Source organism: Equus asinus, chromosome 21 (assembly GCF_041296235.1).
Source record: "Equus asinus isolate D_3611 breed Donkey chromosome 21, EquAss-T2T_v2, whole genome shotgun sequence".
NCBI lineage: Eukaryota > Metazoa > Chordata > Mammalia > Perissodactyla > Equidae > Equus > Equus asinus.
In genome coordinates, this window is record NC_091810.1 from 59,322,557 (window position 1) to 59,346,342 (window position 23,786).

A 23,786-nucleotide genomic window follows, 5' to 3' on the forward strand; every position below is an offset into this window, starting at 1 on the left:
AATGGGATAACTAGCATCTGGGTCACCGCTCAAAAGTACACTTTTAGTGATTTTTTTTTTATTATGAAAGTTTTACATTCTCGTTATTTGGATAAAGATAAAACTAAAAATCTACCCAAGCACCATCACCCAGAGAGATCTGTTATTAATATTCTCTATGTATTTTGTATATTTTTAAAGGTGGTTTGCATTTGCAGTTTTTATTCTGCTTTGTCACTGACTCTCACAGGCACGTTGTCGTGTTAGCTAAAAGGCTGTTGGTAACAGAATTTCTTCATTTAATGATTTCCCTCTTGTTGAATACTCTTACTTCTAGATCCTGAAAAGATTCTGCCTTCTCATCGGTCTCCTGCCTCCACTGATGCACTGCTCTCCTCCAGACCCTGCCACCCTCCACTCTGCTGCAGAGGGCCAGAGGCATCCTTCTGACCCAGTCACCTCCTTTCCATGGTTCTGCAGAATAAGGGACATTATGATTATGGCCCCTTTCCACTGCATTGGCCCCCACTCAATCCCCTAGTCTCACCACCCTGAATTAAGTGGTCCTACTGCCTCACACCTCAACCCAATTGCCCAGTGCCCAGCCTACCCCTGCCTGTCTGCCTAACTCTTACTCCTTCTTCAAGATTCTTCCCAGGGGCCGGCCCAGTGGCACAGCAGTTAAGTGCGCACGTTCCGCTTCTCAGTAGCTCAGGGTTCACTGGTTCGGATCCCGGGTGCGGACATGGCACTGCTTGGCAAGCCATGGTATGGCAGGCGTCCCACATATAAAGTAGAGGAAGATGGGCATGGATGTTAGCTCAGGGCCAGTCTTCCTCAGCAAAAAGAGGAGGATTGGCAGTAGTTAGCTCAGGGCTAATCTTCCTCAAAAAAAAAAAAAAAAAAAGATTCTTCCCAGCCATTGTGTCCTCTGAGAAGGCTTCTTTGCTTCCTGACGCAGACGCATGTATACTCCCAGGGAGGCAACATGCCCTAGATACAAAGCATGCCAGCTCGCCTAGGTTCAAATCCCAGCCCCACCACTTCTTAGCTGTGTGATTTGGGGCAGGTTACTTAACCTCTCTGGGTGTCAGTTTTTTCACTCAAAAAATGGAGACCTCCTGATACCATGTGCACATTACATTGAAATCACTCACAGAAAGCAAGAGGAACAATTCCTGGTACATAGTAAGCACTCAAACCATAGTCACTAAGACTTCTTGACCCTTATATGTTTGCAGTCATAACACTGTATCTAACTTTCCATTAAAGGAACATCGAGTTTTCTGAAGGCAGGACGCACACCTTCTCACCTCCTCTGGGTAATGAGGCCCGGTGCAAGGCCCAGAGGGGTGCTCAGTCACTCTCACCGGGCAAATGCCCCTCTCCCGGACCCCATCCACATGCTGCCCAGCAATGTACTCACATTTCCTCTGTTGATGTAGACGGTGACCTGCCCTTCGTCCCTGATCTCAGAAAACATGGGGGCCCCCACCAGCAGGTCAGAGAGGCCGTCCGCATTCAGGTCAACTGCGCATAAGGAGGAGCCGAAGTAAGAGCCCATCTGCAACCAAGTCGAGTTGCAACAAAGCATTCAGTGTCTGCCGCACACAGGAGGCCCTCACTCTCCTCCAGCCCACTGCTTCAGAAACACCTGCCCCCCAGCCCCTCAGAGGCTGTGACAGCTGCACTGCCCGGGAAGCCAGAATGCCCAGGCCAGCAGTGAAAAACCTGACTTCCCTGGGCCTGCTGGCTGTGACGTGGAGCCCCCAGTCAACACGAGACCAAAGCTAATGAGCCCTCTTCCCTGGAGCCCTACCAAGGGGAAAACAAAGGGACCAATGCCCGGAGAATGAGCGACTGTTTTTAAAAATGCAAGCTGAGGTTGCAAATATAGGTTACAACCATAATAAAAGTGACTTGTATATCAGACATTTGACAAAGTCAAGCAAGTAGGAATAAGAAACTGCAGAACACAAGGCAGGCATGCAAATAAATGTTCTGTGGGGAAATAGACTGCCCTCTCTGAGTCTTGTGCATAACTAAAGATTGGTTAGGAAGGCATGAGCTGAAGTGACAGAAAAAGGTACAACTCATAAGCCACCTTGATGGATGAGGGGACACAGCCAGGTTATACTGGCTTTTCTCTAATCATAGCTTAACCCAGTATCTATTATTTAAATCAAGGGCCTTAAACCCAAATGCCAAAGGGATCCAGGCGGGTGATATAACAGGTATAAGAAAAAACAAATAACAGTGCAAGGAGGCTTAAAGGTGACAAGAGATGCTTGGCTTCTGTTCCTTCTGAGAAAAAATGGGCAGTGGTGGAGACTACGGCAAACTGGAGTCCATAGACCCAGCTCAAAGAGCAGCTCTGACCCAGCTACAGTCAACTGCTACCAGGACGAAGGCTGACCCAGAGAAGGCTGACCTTCCCGTTTTTCAAGAAAAGCCAGGGCTGGCCCAGCGGCATAGTGGTCAAGTTCACGTGCTCTGCTTTGGCAGCGTGGGGTTTGCTGGTTTGGATCCTGGGCATGGACCCACACATCACTCATCAAACCATGCGGTGGTGGCATCCCGCACAGAAGAACTAGAAGGATTTACAAATAGGATATACAACTATGTACTGGTGCTTTGGGGAGAAAAAGAAAAAAAGAAAAACCAAAAATCTAAAATTTTATTTGAAGTGCCTATTTTTAAAATGCTGGCAACTAATTCATATTAAAAAATAATAAACAAAGATACCATGCTGGCCAAACAAAAATTTTTGTTGGCTGGATCCTCTCCAAAGGCTGCCAGTTTGTAACCTCTTTGTGTGTGTGTGCGCGCACGCTTTAAAAGCTATCCTTTTAAAATAAAAGTTTTCGAATAAAAGGACTCCAGTTTTATTGACATGAACAAGCACTTTCTTTTGCTGTTAGACTTTGTTGGCAGCTAACTCGGGGAGTTTGAGAGAGGTGAAGGGTGCTACAGCCTAGATCCTGCAAATAACCTTGGGACAGGAGGACTCCAAGTCCTTCCCTGTCACATGCCAAGGCCATGTCCACCCAACCCACACCATTCCCCACAACCACCCATTCCCAAGAGAGAAGGGCACGGGGAAGATTTAGAATCTTGGGGAACGGGGGGCACAGAACCAAGTCGCCAGTCATTGATTCAGCGGCCCTGTCCATCTTACTATCTGGACTTTAGTCAAAGAAACCAGTGAGACCCAGGCAAGGCCCCAAAGACGAAGCTGTGGCTGTTCTCTCTGGCTGAGCCCCAGGGGAACAATTTGTTTCGTTCCAATGGGCTATTTAACTTGGCATCTTCATTGGTGTTCAACCAGAAATCCTTTACATGAAGTTGCCTATCTAAGTTTTGGCATACAAACGCTTCTCGTACCCCATTAACTCAACACAACTTTGATATGGCAATGACATGCTTTGGGGTGAGTGTTCCTTGATCAGAGCTCTCCCACCAGCCTGGAAATGTGGGGGCCTGTGTCTATATTAACATCTGAATTGCACACATATTGGTGATTTCTCATAAGTACTACATGATGGAGATCAACCCATTGAGACCGGAACTGTTTGGGGGTTTTTTTCCTAATGGTGAGGTCAGGAGACAAGACTATCTGACTAAATTCTGGCCAAACAAAAGCAGAAGTGGATCAGTGGTTTACTGAGTCAGAACCCTCCTCTCTGTGTGTGGCTAGACACAGGGGTAAAGCTAAAGACATCCTTTGAAAGCCTGGGGTCATTTCCTTTCCCTATGAAATAATGGAGAAGTCAGAGAGACAAGAATTTCTCATTTCTTCTGGCAAAAAGAAGAATAAGATGTATAAAGAGAGTAATAGTCTGTTTCAAAATTAGAAAGAAGATGACGGGTGTAAAGCTAGAAGACAATGAAACAAGAGGGCAAGAGTGAGTGGCAGAAGGAAGGAGTAACTCTGGAAGAGGGCAAGGTAAGGCCAGGAAGAGTCTTAAAGAAAATAAAAAGCAGCCCAGCTCCGGAGCTGGGAGGTGGAACACCTGGGTCTTTAGTCCCCTCCTCAGGCAGCCACGACAGGTCATAATGACATTCAAGCAGACATGCCAGTGTGTCTGTCCTGGAGCTCCACGTCATCAAGTCCAGGAAGTTCGGACAATAGGTTCTCAAATGTTCACCTTGCACATGACCTACTCTCAAATCTACTCCCCAAAATCTGACCACGACCATCACAGATGAGTGTAAGTTATCATCCAAACCAGGGGGTTTCTGCGAAGGAGAGAGGGCACAATTAGATTGTTAATCATGCCAGGACAAGAGGCATTAACTGGGTCTGTCCTGGGCATAGGAAGCAGGGAGTGGAGGACAGAAGAAGCAGGTGGGGAGGCACAGCTACTGTTAAACATGAAAATACTCTGAAAACAGGGTGATAGGCGTGTTTAAGCTCCACAAATCACCTGAAAGAGTCCTTTAAAAATAATAGTTATGTGAAGTAATGGATGTGTTAACTAACCTTATCGTGGTAATCATTTTACAAAATACATGTGTATCAAATTATCATGTTGCACACGTTAAACTTACACGAGGTTAGATGTCAATTATATCCCAATAAATCTGGGGGGGGGGGGGAAGAATCCTTTAATTTTATGCTTTCAGAGCCCAAGGACATTGGAAGGGGAGCATTGGGGGTTTGGGTTTTCCACACTCACCCATTTACTGTCTTTTGGAGAAAGATCTAAAATGTTAGGCTTAGCAGCGTTCACACCCTACTTGCTCTTTGGGACTCCTTTTATCACAAATGGCACAAGTTATTTCTTTTCTAACTTTAGGGGTGCTTGGAAAACCTTTTTTGCAGAATTGCTCACAGTCATTTTCCAGTGTTGCTGCTCTGCGGTTTTGGAAATGTTAAAATAACATAGGCCAGCACAGTTCTCAGGGCAAAAGCAGAGCTGCTCTCAGAGAAAACTTTACAAAACCGAGTTTGGCAAAGCTGTTTTTTATTGAAAAGATTATGACAACTATATACTAAGTATACATATTAAGGTTGTTAAAATTGGAATAAGTTCTACTTGTGAGTGGGATTTTTGGAACTTAGAAGAGGATTCACCAGCAGAAGAATATGTCATGAGGCCAGGCTGATGTACAGCAGGTCTAACTCACCGCAGGACCTGAACTGGGGCACCTGGCCCACCCAGAAAGGAAACAATCACTTTCTCTCCCTTTTATTGGAGTTGTAGGAGGTAAAATCACCTTCTGACATTCTATCTCCTAGAACCTCCCTCCCAAGTCCCAGGCATCCTGTGCTTCTTTGCAGAGCTCACTAAGGCCTCCAGCAAGACCAGCCTCCAAACTACCCGCTTACCTCCCAGCCCAAACTTGTGTCCCCTTAGAGCAGCCTATTTTGCTAAACAATCCTGCTGATCTAAGTCACACTAAGGTGTGCATGACTGATAAGCCCGTGAAAGACGTTGCTTATTAATCAAAGGCATCTCTACTTGGCTTAATTTCAGACTATGGTGCAGTATAATGGAAACTTGCAGGAATTAGGATTAGCAACAGGGTGAGGACAAGATGACACAGGCAGATAAACCCTGCCCAGGACTAATTTCAGGGCAGCCTTCCCAAGCTATTTCTATTCCAAGGTTCTAAAAGGAACTGGGTGATTTTTGTTTGGTTTTTCTTTGTGTGCCAACAGTCCCCAAGGCAATAGAGCCAGAGGGCTCAGGGTGCAAGGAGGAGAGGGCAGCACTGATTTGGTGAAATAGGGAGAATGAGAACCATTTGTCCAAGTGCCTCCTTGGAAAGTAATCAATCATATACCACGGTTTGCTACCTGTAGTCAACAGGACCTGCTCTCTCTGGAGGTATAGATGTATATGTATGAAAGACAGACAGAGAGGCACCAAGAGGCACAGAGGCAGAGAAGGGCAGAGAGAAAGAGCACGCGATAATTTTGATGACCATGTCTGAACTATGGACAACCTTCTAAATCTCTGTGCTGTAACTTGGCTACGTACAAACTTGTCTCGCTACATGTCTCCTACAGCAAGCATGCATCCTGTGAACATGCAGGTTACACACAATGTCGAGAAGCTCAAGGCACCAACATGCAGATGGAAGCACCATATAAATGTAGGTCAGAGATGGGGCCTTTAAGCCAATCTTCTAAAAAGTAAGAACTGATTCCCACTTGATGACATCTCTCAAACAACAACAAAAACACACTTATACCAAAAATCTCACCTTTTTACCTGATGCCTGAAAAATCTTAATTAAGGTGCCTGATCTTCGGTCAGCTCTAAAAATATAAACCTATGGAATGAAAAAAGAAAAGTTCATTAAGATGGAAGCAATCACCAAAGATACTTATCAGCATCCTCCTAAAAGTCCTATTTAAATGTCCCACCAGACGCATGGCAGGTGCGCTCCCAATAACTGATAATAAAGAAGTCGGCATAGCTCACATTTTACCAGTTTTACAAAGAAAGTGTCCTTCAACCCTGAGGCAGAAATCACCTCCACTGCTCCTGAACCACATTGTTTGTAGAAGCCATGTACAATAAGACCCAAGGAGCTTCCAAATTACTAGTAAACAAGAGAACTCCTGGAGTAAGTATTTCCTTCCTTAAAACATTTCCTTCATTCCTATTAGAGCTTTAGCAGGTATCACAATATGAGACAGAGGGATGGAGGTGAGAATTTTAGACAAAGCAGTTTTCCAAAGTGATTCCACAGAACATTAGTGCCATGAGACCTGCTTGGGCAAATATGAGTTTAGTTTGGGAAATGCTAGGAGTCAACATTAAATAAATTCCTTTTCCAGAGGACTTTTCAGAGCCTTTATTATGTACATTTACACCATGAATCTCCACCACAAGGAGGATCGTTGATGTGGAACTTCTAAGCGACATGACTATGGAAGTTCTTTTTCAAGCTTCATTTTATGGGAAGAGTGTCCCATGAGAACCAGAGCAGAGGACTCTCCCATGGGGTAAGGAACTGCCATCTTAGTGTGAACGCTTTCAAGCTCTGACACCAAAAATGAATAACCACCCAAATCCTGAAGGCCAGAGATCCATTTTGGGGCTCTTGGAAATCAAGTCTGTACCAGCTCCCATCCCTAGGAATGTGGAACAGTCGGCAACTTTGTCAACTGTGACCAGTTTCCCCAGTGCCTTTCATGTGGTCCAACTGAAAAGCATTTTCATGTTCTTTTTTGATAACTGGATCCAGGATTTACTCTGTCTGGCTCTATCATAAATACAATTCTCAACTTAAAAACTTGACAGGGACTATGCAGTTATCACAACCACCTGAAGAGAAATCTATAAAATTAGATCAAGTTTTCTGCAACTGGTGAGAAAAGAAAGCTGCTCTCATCAGCACGAATTCAAGGCATCCGCATCACCGTGCTGGGAGCTGAGCATTGTTACCAACACTACAGAGATGCCCCGCTGTGTGCAGATCCTCCCTAAAAGACATTATCAATGTGGGAACAGCTCTTGGTGCTTTTTCCTTCCACCATCTAGAGAAATTCATGTGACTCAGAAAGATCCACCTCTTTCTTGAAGTTATCAGAGCTCATCTGCATGCCTCCCCCCAACTCAGTGCTCTGGGATTTTATCTGGTTTCATTTTCAAAGAACCTTTCTCCATAGCATCAGTGTTAGCGGGGAGGGAGGCACATGCTCCAGAAACATGGCTTCCAACTCCTGCCCAGGACGATCCAGGAAAACAGCCGTCATGAATGTATCACAGTCAAGCCTAATCAGCATATCATACTGACATCCTGGCTGAAGGCTCCAATTAACAGTGGTCTCAGCCCAGCTGGGCCTCTCTAGATGCCATTTCTCTAAGCCCCCAGAGATATGGCCAGATTCTATCATAGGTCCACCCCTATGAGCTCAGATCCAAAGAGCATTCCTCTGTTTAGCCTTTCCTATAAGACAACCTATGAAGCTGGTTAAAAATGCAGAGTCCTGGCCAATCACAAGTAAGGAAATAGAAACGGTAATCAAAACCTCCCCAAAAATAAGAGTCCAGGACTAGACGGCTTCTCTGGAGAATTCTACCAAACATTCAAAGAAGACTTAATACCTATTCTTCTCAAACTATTCCAGAAAATTGAGAAAGATGGAGTACTCCCTAACACATTCTATGAAGCCAACATCACTCTGATCCCCAAACCTGACAAGGACAACACAAAGAAGGAGAACTACAGGCCGATATCACTGATGAACATAGATGCAAAAATCCTCAACAAAATTCTGGCAAACCGAATACAGCAATACATCAAAAAGATTATACACCATGATCAAGTGGGATTTATACCAGGGACACAGGGATGGTTCAACATCCGCAAGTCAATCAACATGATACACTACATCAACAAAATGAAAAACAAAAACCATATGATCATCTCAATAGATGCAGAGAAAGCATTCGACAAGATCCAACACCCATTTATGATAAAAACCCTCAATAAAATGGGTATAGAAGGAAAGTACCTCAACATAATAAAGGCCATATATGACAGACCCACAGCCAACATCATACTCAATGGACAAAAACTGAAAGCCATCCCTCTGAGGACAGGAACAAGACAAGGGTGCCCACTTTCACCACTCCTATTCAACATAGTACTGGAGGTGTTGGCCAGAGCAATTCGGCAGGAAAAAGAAATAAAAGGAATCCAAATAGGTAATGAAGAAGTAAAACTCTCGCTGTTTGCAGACGACATGATCTTATATATAGAAAACCCCAAAGAATCCATAGAAAAACTATTAGAAATAATCAACAACTACAGCAAAGTAGCAGGGTATAAAATCAACATACATAACTCAGTAGCATTTCTATACACTAACAATGAACTAACAGAAAAAGAACTCAAGAACTCAATCCCATTCACAATCGCAACAAAAAGAATAAAATACCTTGGGATAAACTTAACCAAGGAAGTGAAGGATCTATACAATGAAAACTACAAGACTTTCTTGAAAGAAATTGACGATGACATAAAGAGATGGAAAGACATTCCATGCACATGGATTGGAAGAATAAACATAGTTAAAATGTCCATACTACCTAAAGCAATCTACAGATTCAATGCTATCCCAATCAGAATCCCAAGAACATTCTTCACAGAAATTGAACAAACAATCCTAAAATTCATATGGGGCAACAAAAGACCGCGAATTGCTAAAGCAATGCTGAGCAAGAAAAACAAAGCCGGCGGAATCACAATCCCCGATTTCAAAACATACTACAAAGCTACAGTGATCAAAACAGCATGGTACTGGTACAAAAACAGGTCCACAGATCAATGGAACAGAATTGAAAGCCCAGAGATAAAACCACACATCTATGGAGAGCTAATCTTCGACAAAGGAGCAGAGGGCCTACAATGGAGAAAAGAAAGTCTCTTCAACAAATGGTGCTGGGAAAACTGGACAGCCACATGCAAAAGATTGAAAATTTACCATTCTTTTTCACCACACACCAAAATAAACTCAAAATGGATCAAAGACCTAAAGATTAGGCCTGAAACAATAAGTCTTCTGGAAGAGAATATAGGCAGTACACTCTTTGACATCAGTTTCAAAAGAATCTTTTTGGACACTATAACTCCTCAGTTGAGGGAAACAATAGAAAGAATAAACAAACGGGACTTCATCAGACTAAAGAGCTTCTTTAAGGCAAGGGAAAACAGGATTGAAACAAAAAACAGCTAATTGGGAATAAATATTTACAAGCCACTTATCCGACAAAGGGTTAATCTCCATAACATACAAAGAACTCACACGGCTTAACAACAAAAAAACAAACAACCTGATCAAAAAATGGGCAGAGGACATGAACAGACATTTCTCAAAAGAAGATATGAATATGGCCAATAGACACATGAAAAGATGTTCATCATCGCTAATCATCAGGGAAATGCAAATCAAAACTACACTAAGATATCACCTTACACCCGTTAGATTGGCAAAAATATCCAAAACCAAGAATGACAAATGTTGGACAGGTTGTGGAGAAAAAGGAACCCTCACACACTGTTGGTGGGAATGCAAACTGGTACAGCCACTATGGAAAACAGTATGGAGATTTCTCAAAAAGTTAAAAATAGAAATACCCTATGACCCAGCCATCCCATTACTGGGTATCTATCCTAAGAACCTGAAATCAGAAATCCCAAGAGTCCCTTGCACCCCTATGTTCATCGCAGCATTATTTACAATAGCCAAGACGTGGAACCAACCTACATGCCCAGAAACTGATGATTGGATAAAGAAGATATGGTATATATACACAATGGAATACTACTCAGCCATAAAAAAAGACAAAATTGGCCCATTCGCAGCAACGTGGATGGACCTCGAGGGTATTATGTTAAGCGAAATAAGTCAGTCAGAGAAAGACGAAGTCTATATGACTCCACTCATAGGTGTAAGTTAATATATTGACAAGGAGATCTGATCGGTGGTTACCAGGGAAAGGGGGGTGGGGGGAGGGCACAAAGGGGGAAGTGGTGTACCCACAACATGACTAACAATAATGTACAACTGAAATCTCACAAGGTTGTAATCTATCATAACATTAATTAAAAAAAAAATGCAGAGTCCTGGGGCTGGCCTGGTGGCGCAGCAGTTAAGTTCACACGTTCCGCTTCTCTGCAGCCCGGGGTTCGCAGGTTCGGATCCCAGGTGCAGACATGGCACCACTTGGCACGCCATGCTGTGGTAGGCATCCCACATGTAAAGGAGAGGAAGATGGACATGGACGTTAGCTCAGGTCCAGTCTTCCTCAGCAAAAAGAGGAGGACTGGCAGTAGTTAGCTCAGAGCTAATCTTCCTCAAAAAAAAAAAAAAAAAACGCGGAGTACTAACTCATCTAGACCTACTCAGTCTGGATTTCTTGTGCCCTGGAGCTAAAGATCCAACAAGCATAGTTCTCCATACTCTGTAGAGGCCATGATTCCCAAAGACACTCAACCGCCCTAGATCCATGGGGGTCTCTGGGATACTGTAGTCAGATACTTTGGGGAAAGTGACCCCTATACAGTCATGCATCACTTAATGACAGGGATACATTCTGAGAAATGCATTGTTAGGTGATTTCATTATTGGGCGAACATCACAGAGTGTAGTTACACAAATTTAGATGGTAGAGCCTACTACACACCTAGGCTATGTGGTACTAATCTTATGGGACCACCGTCACATATGTGGTCCATTGTTGACCAAAACATCATTATACGGCACATGACTGTATTCCCAGTCCAGCACTGGGGCTGAACTAGTCTTAATTCTAAAACATTGGTGAAATAAGTAATAGAATCTCCGCCCAAAGATAAATTAATAAAGCCCCAAAGATATCTGAGACTAGACCTGGCTCCATTAAGTGCAAGTCAAACTTGGGAAGGGTTTGGGAGAGTGGAGGATTTGAAGCTGGATAGGGCTGGATACCATTCCTTTGGAGGATGCCATGATGCCCGGGGTCAGTCTTAATCATCTCTCACACACACACAGTCAGCCGTGAACAACACTCTCAGATGAAAATATGCTGAGAATGGAGAGGCCTGGGAGTAGTATTCACACTCTGATTAAGCGTTCAAGGTAAATTCTCAAAAGTGGTTGGAAAGAAACTGACAGGAGATTCCCCAATACTTCATCACCTACCTTCTGGCCAATCAGCAGAATGTTCAGTTCAAAGTAAGCTGACAAACTATAACAGCGGCAGCATGCTCCCCACCTCCATCTAACCCCAGGCTATTCCACATACCCTCCTCCTCACCTTTCCGATGCCTTCGTCCTGTGGGGCACCTCCCACCACATCGGTGGAAGACGTGTGTGAGAAGTGGCCAGCGGTAACTGAATAACCTGTAAAGGATGGGCAGAAACCAAGGATGAGGTTGAGAAAGGAGGGCAGGGAAGAAACAGACCCATCAGAGGAAAAAGTTTCTGAAGCATTTCTTAGCTGGACAGTTATGACTCAGTTATTCCTGGAACATAAATTACCAGGGAACAGCTGTCAGTCTTCTCATGCTAAAATGACTCATCTCACAAAAAGATATGTTCACAAGCCATCAGGGCAGGAAAGAGTACATTCTGAGTGTCCTCTTTGTGACAGGCACTATGCTAAATTTCTTTTTCTTTTTTGAGATATAATTTTCATGAAGTACGCATCTGAAGTGTAGAATTTAACAAATGTGTACACACGTACATAACCATACAATCACCACCCAGAGTGAATACAACCATACGACCATTGCCCCAGAAGCCTCATTGCCTCTCCCAGTGAGTACCCCCCACAGGCAGCCAATATTCTGATTTCTATCAGTATAATGATAAGTTTGTCTGGTGTAGAACTTCACTCAACATTAACATTGTGACGTTCACCATACTGTTCAGTGTAGGAGTAGTTTGTTTCTTTTTACTGTTAAGTAATGTTCCATTGTAAGAATATATCATAGTATCTTTACTTTTTTTCCTGTTGCTAGCCATTTTGGTTGTCCCCATTTGGGGGCTATTATGAGTAAAGCTGCTATGAACATTCTTGTATGTATTTTTGGATGCCATCATCTCTCCGTCTCACAACTCTACGAGGAAGGTATGATCATTTCTTCCATTTTACAGATGCGGAAAGAGGGACTAAACATGGCTAAGGAAATCCAATCTGTGTGTCTCCAGTGCCCTTACTGTTAACCATCATGCCACACTCTCTCCTAAGAGAAGGCAGAAAAAAGCTGACAGTGGGTGGGTGGGCGGGTAGATGAGCAAAGAATCTGGATGCAAAAGGAATCTGGAAACAAAAGTAAAAGTTGTCTAAGGTTAGTCTAAATGTCTCCTACTTTCTGAAAGCCTTGCTGGCAGGCCGAAAGCTATCCTCTGGCCAGCAGAAACCCTGTGCAGGCTGCCATGTATTTTCCAAACCTTGTCATCACCCTCAAACCCTAGTGCTGTGATCATAAGCTGTGTGGGTTTTGTGATGACACCATATCATGATCAATTCCTATTCACCACATGGCTGATTTCCTTTAGACGGGGAGGCTCACGTTACCTGAGAGTATTATGATGATATCAAAGCCTCTATGACCCTTGCAACCCCTGCAGCAATAAGAGCCTCTGTTTGGTCCACAGGGAGAAGCCACGGGCCCTAGGATCTATCCTACACCCTAAAGCTAGCACCCAAACCAGGCTCTTCTGCCTTCTCTTCATTCTCTGATCTAATAAACATGTGTTGAGTCCCTACTCTGCACCAAAACTTGTAGTTAGAAGGAAAAAGGCAAGTCAACAGCTCCATACTACCATCTCACAAGTGAGTCTCCATCTATGCAAAAAGGGGGCCAAGGACTCCCCCAGATTTAAGCCATATGAAATGAGTGTGAACGAGCATTGTTTTCTCATCATCAGGCCTTCCTAAATTTAGCTTCATTTTCAGTCCAGAGTCATAGCATCTAGAACATGAATTAAAGAAAAGAGTCGTGTAAAACTGTCATGTTTACAAGCGAAGACAGCCTATCTTTGTTCTTAAATAGGCATGGTCTTGTCCTGGAGTCATCCTTGCCTGGTGGCTGCTAACTCAAATTGTATCTATCTTCTTTCTAGAAGATTAAAAGGGTTGAGAAAATTTTCTGAGCCTTTAATTAAACTTCAGCATTAGACTGCCATCTGTCATGATCATTTCTAGTTCTTGTTATCTCTATCTGCAACCAGTTTTGCAACCAGGAAGCAGAGACCTCATCCAAAGGAATGCATGGAAAACTAGGATTCTATTGCACTCATTTTGTATCTGATCATCTGAACTTGAGTAACTGCTAAAATAAGAAAATAAAATTCTTGCTTCCTTAGAAGTTCCATTTCAGCTTTTTAATTAAATCACATCGTTTTAATTCAGTCTCCTTCTTTGTTCTCCTCACTACCTTGTGTGTGCAGGGCTCCATGTTAAGGTGCCCTGGCTAAAAATGTAACTAATTAGAACAATAGATGTAAAAGCTAACCAACTCTTCTTTCCACTAGCAAAGCAATAATTCGTGAGCTTGATGGTAATCACTCCCATTTTCCCTTTCTTACCTGTCATCTCCCCAAGCTACTTACCCAGGTACGTGTACCGTCTGTTCATGATCGCTTCATCATTCAATTTGAAATAGGTGTTGTCCGTAAGGTTCAGCACTTTGACCGTTCCAGCCCAATAAAATGACCCCGGGGCGCCCATCACCACCAGCTCCTAAAGAAGAGAAACCCAAAGATAAATAGAGAAGGAACCTGAAGAGGAGAGTAGACGGTGTGATGAGAACCACAATCACAGCAAAGACCCCAGAATTAAAGATCCCTCACAGAGGATTTTCTTCAGCTGAGCAATATAAAATATTTCACCAGATTCCCTGGCATTATGGAATCTATGGTACGGATGGGGTTATCAGGACTCAAAGACGAAGATAACTGAGCAAGGTGACAGAATGAGCAACATACCAGGTCCCTCTCCTACCCACAGTGAGGCTGAACGTAGTGCCTCACCTCTACACCAGGATCAAACAAGCAAACAGCAAAGATTTCTCATTGTCCTAAACTGCAGAATTCCAGGAACGATGCTCATGAAAAGACACCACCATCTCACCCAGCCTGGCCTCCAGTCCTGCTCTCCAGCAACCCCACCTCTGCCCCATACACAGCAAGAGGGAAACAGTGACTGGAATTAGCTTTGCAAAACTGTGCACTAACACTCCAGGGAAATCCCCTCCAGTCCTCCCTCAGGACTCTCTTCTCAGGAACGGTTCTGAGGCTGGGTTTTCTGGCCACTGTGGCCCACTGCAAACTTGAAAGAACAAAAACAAGAGGGCAGAGAGGCTCACTAAGGGGAAGGACATAGACTGGAAAGAGAAGAAACCACAGACAGCAAGACACAGTACTACTATTAAAAACAGACCCCCCCCCCCCCCCCCCGCCGGCCCGCAACACAAAGACACAGCTGTCTCCAGCATTTAGATTAGGGGCAAATGGGCCTGCATCCTCATCAGGCCTGAGGGAATGCTTGTGCTACAGACCCAGCTAACAACCCATAACTGAAGATAATCTAGTGCTCAAAAATGATTCAGTTACCCAAGAAAGTCAGCACAAATATGTGCACGGTTTTACCTACAAGAAGATGCATCATAACTGTGCTAATAAAAGCTGGAAATGACTTACATGTCACAATAAGGATTCTCAATCATGGTACAGCCATTCAATAGAATTCTGCCACATTAAAAATACTGTAGAAAGGGCCAGCCCAGTGGCACAGAGCTTAAGTTCACACGTTGCACTTCAGCGGCCCAGGCTTTGCCAGTTTGGATCCCAGGTGCAGACACGGCACCGCTTGGCATGCCATGCTGTGGTAGGCGTCCCACATATAGAGTAGAGGAAGATGGGCACGGATGTTAGCTCAGGGCCGGTCTTCATCAGCAGAAAAAAGAGAGGAGGATTGGTGGCAGATGTTAGCTCAGGGCTAATCTTCCTCAAAAAAAAATAATAATACTGTAGAAGATCTCATGGCACTGAGAGAGAGTCACAAAGTGCTGTTGAGTTAAAAAGGATATACCAGGGGCCGACCCCTTGGCTGAGTGGTTAAGTTCATGCACTCTGCTGCGGCGGCCCAGGGTTTCGCTGGTTCAGATCCTGGCCATGGACATGGCACCGCTCGTCAGACCATGCTGAGATGTCATCCCACATACCACAACTAGAAGGACCCACAACTAAAAATATACAACTATGTACCAGGCTTTGGGGAGAAAAAGGAAAAATAAAATCTTAAAAAAAAAAAAAGAATATACCAAACAACATGTAAGCTATCATCGTGTCTTATGAAAGGAAAAAAAAATCTAGACAGACAAAGACCAGAAGGATAAGCCCCAAAATGTTTATGGTTTTTTCCACTGGGTGATAGGATTATGGGAATCTCTCTCTGTCCTTAAAGTTTATTTTCTTTGTTCTAGAATTTTGAAAAACACAATGATTAAACCCTGAGGAGGAAGGGTTTCTATGGGAAATGCAAAATGCATTCACAGGATGACATCACACCAGCATTAAAACGGAGCCCACACTGTGTGGAGGCGGTGGGGGCAGGGGGAGAGGGAGAGGCAGGTGTCCATTGCAGCCTCACATCATTGCTGTCCCTGGCTGAGGCTTTCATCCCTTCCTTCCCCAACAGGGAATCCTTTCTTTATGACTACCTATATTTTCTAAAGTATCTACACTGCAGTAAGAAATAAAAATTATTTTCCTAACAAAATCATTTTTCCCTTAATATTTACTAAGCATCTATTATTAAGTATGAAAGCCTACCCCAGATACACAGATCAATGAAGTCCCTTTGTTATGACATTTTCAGGGTAAGGCAACATGGAAATGTACAAAATGTTTTAGAAAAACATTCTATCCAAAAGAGTTAAAATAAAGATGATTTTAGAGGTAAACCCTCCAGTTGTACAAAACCCCAAAAGTGCAGGTCATACAAGTTCGTGGAGATCACAGACACGTGTCTCATTGCTGAAACACACTCACCCCTCCCTCGGCCTCTGGAGTCCCCACACTGTTATATTTCAGAAACCTCCTTCTGGGCTGACGCCTCTCTGCAGAGCCGGCCTCACCACTGTCACAAGCTACTGGTTTCCAACAAGTCCCTGGAGGCTTAGATCTGCCACGAGGATTCTGAGTTTCCAATGACAGTTCATAAAGTCACACTTAATTCCCAGGGAGCAAATGTCTGAAAAAGCCAGAAACATCTGAAGAGAAGATCGGAGACAAGAGGATAGAGCATGCAGGTGGGCGGGCAAGCAAGCGTGTGACAGCGGAGATATCAGCGAGGTCTTCAGCGCTTTGAACAACATGTGCTCTGTGGTCAATTTGGGAAAGGACCTTGACAAAGAGTAGGGCGTGAGCACAGACTGAAGAAAAGCCACCGACTCCTGCCTAAATGGTGTGTTCTTGATAATTCAGGAAGGTGTGAACCAAGAATGACTGCTGAGGAGTACTTCATTTTAAGGTTCTGAGATCCTGTCCACCTTGAAGGAAGCTGTTGATGCTAAGGCCGATACTCTCAGAGGGATCTCACCGTTTCACAAAAATGCATCACTTTCGGCACTCAGGACTCATCACTGGGAAAACACAGGCAGTACATTCATTTATTCATTCATTCCTCTTATACTCATCTGTTCTGTGAAAGGGACTGTGTTCATTCTAGAAAGGGTGTGAGAAAGACAAATGATCAGGTCAGCAGAGGAGAGAGATTTTTTTCCTTGGCCTTGAGCTCAGAAGGGAATTTGTAATCAGTGTCCAAACACCCAGGGCACAGAAGAACATATGAGCAATATCCTTCGTACCAGCTGTATACACAGTGTAGAGCTTTCTCCACCTGTAGCTCTTCATAGGCCAAAGCTCTGAGCATCACTAGAGATCCGGAAGGCTCTTCAGGACACCAGGCAGTGGACATGTTGCTTTCTGATGATTTAAATTAATCCAGGATAAAAGTTGAGAAATGTATGTCTAACACATGCCTGCATCCACTCTCTCAAACATCACAAAGAGGATAAGACAAGGTGATCCCTCTCCTCAAAAACCTTTAAAGCCAACACCTCACTTTCCGCCCCCCGCCTCCTCTCAGTGGCTCATGCCCCCTTCTCCCTTCAGTACAAACCAGATAAACTGAGACCAAGCCTGAGACCCTCAGGGCTGGGGGCAGGAAACAGCCTCATCCTCGAACTGCCTCATATTCTGCTTTTTCCATTCACTACAGATGACACCTCTGCCCTTTCGGCACTGTTCACAAGGGCCAGGAAAACCTTATCCATGCTTTCCACCACCCAGGAACAGCCAACACAAATGTCACACACAAAAATGCAAGCTTCTCCACAAGCCAAAGACCACCACTGCCTAAATCACGCGTGTGGAATTCCATCCATAAGCAGTGTGGGCCTTTTCCCAGCATGCATTTATTAGCAGAACCTCTGGAGGTACAGGGATATCTGGGCATGCCTGAGAGAAGCCACGGGCTTTTCTCTGCACACTCCAAGTGGGCGCGAGCAGTGGGGCAGAAGAGTGATCAGGATCTACAACAGAAGTCTCGCAGAACAGAGTTCTGCCCAGATGTCTCCAGGTTTCCACAGTGGTGCTCCAACGTTGGCTTGGTTGGTCCACCAACCGTTGGCAGGGTCTTCTCTTGCTGGCTAGGAGTCTCTATCACCTCTGTTATCCTAGGCTACAAAAATAAATGCAGTTCCCAGGAAACTCTCCCTTTATCCTCAATGACGGGCTAAAACTCATGTGGTATCCATAACTCAAACAGCTTTGATAACCCCAGGGTCACCGACCTTCAGGTCAAGCAGGCACCCTGGTCCAGCGTACCTTGGGCCAAAATGGCCATGCCCGGAAGGCCATAGAAGCACGTCCAACTTGGGAGGCAGCTGCCTGCCCTGTGCAGGGACAGCGCAGCCCACAGCAAAGGCAAGCCCAAGTGACAAGGTCAGCCAGAGGGCAGAGGAGGAGGGCAGTACTGCTTGACCCTTTTGACCACATTTCCCGCTCAGCCTTCAACAGCTGAAGTTCCAGAAACGAGCGAGGCTGCGAGTTCAAAGACCTCCTGTTTAGGAAGGCCAAGAGCCTGGGAACTGAAGCAGAGGCCAAAGCCCAGAGCAGCCAGGAGACCACGTGACCGAGTCAGAGGACTGAGCCTCCCACTTGCTGCCATCCCCTGCCCATCCATGCCCCTCAGCCCCACTGTTGATGCTCCAGCCAGCACATGCTGACGCACCATGGTTCCTTTGGGCTGTGGATCCCAGAGCCTGGAGTTTCCATGTCCTCTCATCTCCCCAGTCACCTTGAGCTTGCATAGCCACCTGAGTCTCCCCTCCACACTCCTGCCCTTCCCGCTCCTCTGACCAAGCCCTCCTTCCACCCAGCCCCAATGCTCTTGTCTTCCTTGCCTTTCCACATAGAGAGACCACAGTGACATCCCCTCCCTAGGAACTCTTTCTCTCCCTTTCTTCTCCATCAACATCTCTGATAAGTCCCTATTTCTGTGACGAATCTACTTTCTCTTCTCAGTGTCTAAAAGAGGCACTCTCCACCCCTCCCCCAACACACACCCCTGCTGGCCCCACACTAAACACACCCAGTCCCCTCAGCGAGTTATCAGCAATGGCCAAATCTAAGTTTCTAACTCAGACTGGGCTCCAGTCCCTATATGCAAATATCTTCTAAAAACATCCATGAGTGTCCTGCCCATCACCTCACACTGCCCATGTCTAAATCTGACCCATGAGTTTACCTCTCCCAGTGGATTCTTTCCTGTGCAACCCCCTTACTACCAGGGCACCACCATTCCCCAGAACCCTGACTCAAAGCCTCCTTCCTTTACACCAGTCCTCTGGCCACCCAGCCATTGGTACTGCCTTCATATTCTCCAACTTCCCTCATCACTTTTATTCCTAAAGCGTCCCCCTAGCCTGACTTGTTGCTTTGTGGCTAGACCACCACAGCCTCCTTCCTGGCCTCCCTCCAGGCTCTCCCACTTCCAGACTCCTAGGCACATGCAGCCCAAACGGCCTTTCTTACAGCACTGCCATCCACCGCGTCCATCACCTGCTTGCGAACTCACAGTGATTCCCTGTGGCCTACTGGTTGAGTCATACTTTATAGACCTTCCTGGAGGAACAATAGCCATAGAAGTTACACAATCTAGATGCTTACTGAGATGAAAGAAGAGAGTGAACTTGGCATAAGGCAGGATGGTATTTCAAATCACTGGGGATAGAAAGAACTGCTTAACAAACCAGTATCAGAACAATCAACTATACAGTTAGGAAAACAATGGAGTTTGTTTTTACCATATAAGGATTGCAAAAATAAATCCAAGATGGATTAAACATATGTATTTTTTAATCTATAAAAGTGCTAGAAGAAAATATAAGTGGATATTTCATATTCTTAGGATGGAGATGATCTTCCTAAGAGAGAGGTCTAGAATCCAGAAAGAGAAAGACTGATAGATTTGACCAATACAAATGTTCAATGTCAGTACAATAAAAATACTATAAGCAAACATAAAAGACTGATGAAAAAACTTCGCAACACGTAAGAGATTAGTGTTGAAAATACAAGTTCCTAAAAATCAGTAAAACAATTTTATAAAAAATAGAACAGACTAAGAACATAGACAGGAAATTTCCAGAAAAATACATACAAATGGACAACACTAAACTGCATTAATAATTAGGTAAAAGGACATTAAAATGAAGTATCTTTTTTTAATGACAAAAATTAAAAGAGTTGGTGAGAGAACAAAGGGACAGTGACACACAACTGAGGGGAACATCAATTGGTAAACATTTATGAAGTCCAATTTGCCAGCATGTATCAAAATTCAAATTTTGGATAGCTTTTGACCCAGCAACACCTCTACTATGCAACTGTCCTAAAGAAATGTGCACTTGTGCACAAGACGCCACGCGTGGGGACCTCGAGTACAAGGCTGCCAGTAGGAGTCTGGCATGCTTGTGCAGCAGCTGCAAGTCTCTGTGGTTGGAAGCAGTGAGTCGGGGAAGGCCAGGTAACAGGCGAGGCTGGAAAGTTTAGGAGGCCATGGGGAGGAGCGTGGATTTTATTGTAAGTGTGATGAGAAGACACCAGAAGATTCTGAGCAAAGGAGCACCACAATATTCTCCTTGTTTCTAAAAGTTGGTTATGGCTGTTGTGTGGGAACAATCTGTTGGGAGGCGAGGCAGGAAGCGGGAAGTCAGGACAGCTCTGCAGTGGACCAGGAGGAGGACATCTGCACATTAGATCTGGGGTGGCGGTAGAGATGGAGAGAATGGATGTCTTTGCAATAGGTTTTAAGGGCATAGAAAGTGGGACCTGCTGATGGTTTGGATGTAGGAGAGTGAGTAAGAGAAGAATCTTTTCATTTTTGGCCTGAACAGCTAGGAAGATTGGTGGTGCCATCCACATGGCTTAGCATGGAACTCTGTGTGGAGCAGACTGTCATAAAAACGACAGTGAATGGATACAGTAAGAATTACTGAAGGTAAGGAATGGGAGGTTGGGAGGGAAGCATCTCATATTTATTGGTTTGAGAGAGAAAGATAATAAAATTTATGACTTTTCCACCTTTTCCATTTTGCTTTCTAGATTAGACACTATATTACCAACTGTCTATTTTTTTTCTTCAAATTTAAATAGCAGTTTCAGAAATTAAGGTGGGCAGTTTTGCTCCTCATCAGAAGGGGTGGTCTTCAGAAAGCTGTGGAAACCACTGGGTGCTATTGCTCCTTTCTCTCCCTCAATGTCTCATCCCCTGCTGCAGCTCTGGGTTGTCCTGGAGTGAGTGAAGGAGAGAGGATGTCAGAAAGCCAGGCCCACGGGCCAAGACACAGAGTTTGGATTTCCATCCATCATGTGATGGCAAGTCACAGAGTCAGAAGGGCAGGGTTTGATTTTGAAAGATTCCTCAGGCTGGTGAGCAGAAAACTCGAGGTGAGGGTTGAGAACGGATGCAGACTGAGGTGATGAAAACGTCCTGCCACTAGACAGAGGTGATGGTTGCACAACACGGTGAATGTACTAAACACCACTGAATTGTTTGCTTCAAAACGGCTATTAAAACGGTGAATTTTATGTTGTGTGTATTTTACTACAATAAAAAAAATGGATGCAGGAATATCAACTCAAGGCCAGTACATCCTCTGGAGATGACAGTAGCTTTTCTAGAAGGCTGAAGGTGGTGGGAATTAAAGCTGCCATATTTGGGATATGTTTCGGAGGTTAAAACAACAGGATTTCAGATGAATTAGAAGTAAAAAGTACTTTTTTGTTTTGGCCTAAGTAACCAGATGGATGATGATCCTAGCATGAAACTTTGCACATGGCAGACACTCATAAAAATATTTGAGAAATGAGGAGTTGATGCAAAGGGTAAACTTACAGTGGGGAAGACTCACATAAGAAAACAGCCTCTAAAAACATACCACCAGCCAAAGGTCATGGTATGGCTGCATAGGTACATACGCATTGAAGTCTACGGTCCTTCAGAATTTGGGAAAGGGGATGGTTGAAGCCGTGCATAAAAATCAAGTCTCTCCACTAAGGAGAGAGGAATGATAGGAGGTGATGCTTAATGTATCTTCACAACTGCCAACGAGACACAAACTTGACTGAGCGCTGCCTCACATACACCACCTTTAATCAATTCCCTCCACGGGTCTCAGAGTCCAGCTGACTCCTAGAGAAACTGTCCAAATAAGGGTATCCTCCAAATGAGCCAGCCCACCCCCTCTTCCCAGTGGTCTCTGGCCAGCAGGTGCCCCCACCAGTTTCGATAACATTCCCTGGATGTGAGGACCAGGATCTACTCCCTCACGGCTGAGGAAGGTGGGGGCACAGGAAGACCCATCACAAGGGGCTATCACAGTCACAATCAGCAAGGAAATGAACCCCAAGAAGAGAAGAAATGCCCAAACAGCCAACACCCACCTCGGTGAAGAAACCTGCTATCCCAGCCTGGCAGGAGCCGTGTTCTTCTCCGTACTTCTTCTTGTACTCTAGAGGGGGAGAGGGGAAGAGAAGCAAACCACAGCCTTGTCAGTGTGTGCCAGTCGTGTGTGGAGCAGCCGAGCGTGCTGGCCACTTCCCCATGTGCTGCTGCGGGCTGGGCCCAGGGACGCCATCCAGACTTGGGGCGTGGAAGGACAGTCTCAGGAATCCACCAGACCTCAAAAATCCAGGCTCTGGTGCCATCGGATTGTGAGACTGCCAAATGCCCCAGCGAACTTCCTGCATGCACGTAGGGAAAGAGGAGCAGCAGCCGTGGTAATTAAGTGGGAGGCTGGTGACAATTATTTCATTTACTTCAGGAAGGATGGACAGCCCCAGTAGGAAGGAGGAGCTGAAAACATGACCCAGAAATGGAATGATGTGGCCATCCCAGTGTGGAGTCCCCTGGAAGACGATCAAGCCTCCCAAAAAGACACTCCGTACAGCTGGAGGCAATATGCTGTCTACCATTCAACCAGAAGCCAGCCATCAAAGCCCATGGCTGCAGGAAGAGGGGATGCCGCTGGACCTGCCCCAGCACACAGTTACGCTATCACTGATGACGTATGGTGATGCTACTCACTGACTCCTTCATCTTCCTTGTGTGGAAGGAAAAGAGGAGATCTCTCCAGGTCAAAAGGAAACTAATGGATAAGTTCTCTGCCTCCACCACTCCCTCAGTTCCAACACTCCGATCTGACAAAGGGGGTGTTCTATTGCTGCTGTTTTATTTTTACGTTGGCAAGGAAGAGGGTTTGGCATGTTCTAAGCACTGCGTTAGCTGCCCCCACTCACATCATTTCATTGATCCCTCATCCCTGGGAACCCATATTGCCATTTGTTAACAGGTAAAACTCTAGAGGCTCAGAAAGGTTAAGCGAATTGTTCAAGGTCACACAGCTAGTAAATGGCAAAGCCAGGATTCTATCCAAGCTGGGACTCAGATACTCACATTCTTTCACCTCTTTGGCCTAGCAAAGGTTTTGCAAAGTGAGTGATTACACAAAATTCGGGAAGTGACCAGCTGTTTAAAATAATTACATTGGTAAAGACAGAGATGGAGTGATGTTCAGCTCAGCTGACTCAAATTAATTACGTGTGAAACTGACATTGCTGGTCACAGGCTGGCAGCCATCCCTGGGCACCAGCAAAATAACCCAGGGAACCCCATGCCACTCCCTGGGCTCTTGGCAAGTCTCTGGTACCATTAAAGGCGATGTACTTAATTTTGAAACACAAAATAAATAATACAAAAGAACAACAAAGCTGTGATTGCAAC

General features: G+C 44.8%; 1 protein-coding gene across 2 annotated transcripts in view; it reads right to left on the reverse strand.

Annotated features, from left to right (window-relative positions):
- Nucleotides 1-23,786, reverse strand: part of ITGA9 (integrin subunit alpha 9) — a 332,491-nt gene that overhangs the window by 269,062 nt on the left and 39,643 nt on the right. For both annotated transcript variants that reach the window (XM_044754042.2, XM_070493860.1), the window contains exons 5-9: nt 22,448-22,515; nt 14,045-14,174; nt 11,742-11,827; nt 6,193-6,261; nt 1,406-1,543 (exon numbers count right to left, since the gene is read on the reverse strand). In XM_044754042.2, coding sequence (XP_044609977.1) covers nt 1,406-1,543; nt 6,193-6,261; nt 11,742-11,827; nt 14,045-14,174; nt 22,448-22,515 — 491 coding nt within the window. The remainder of the gene's footprint in view (nt 1-1,405; nt 1,544-6,192; nt 6,262-11,741; nt 11,828-14,044; nt 14,175-22,447; nt 22,516-23,786) is intronic.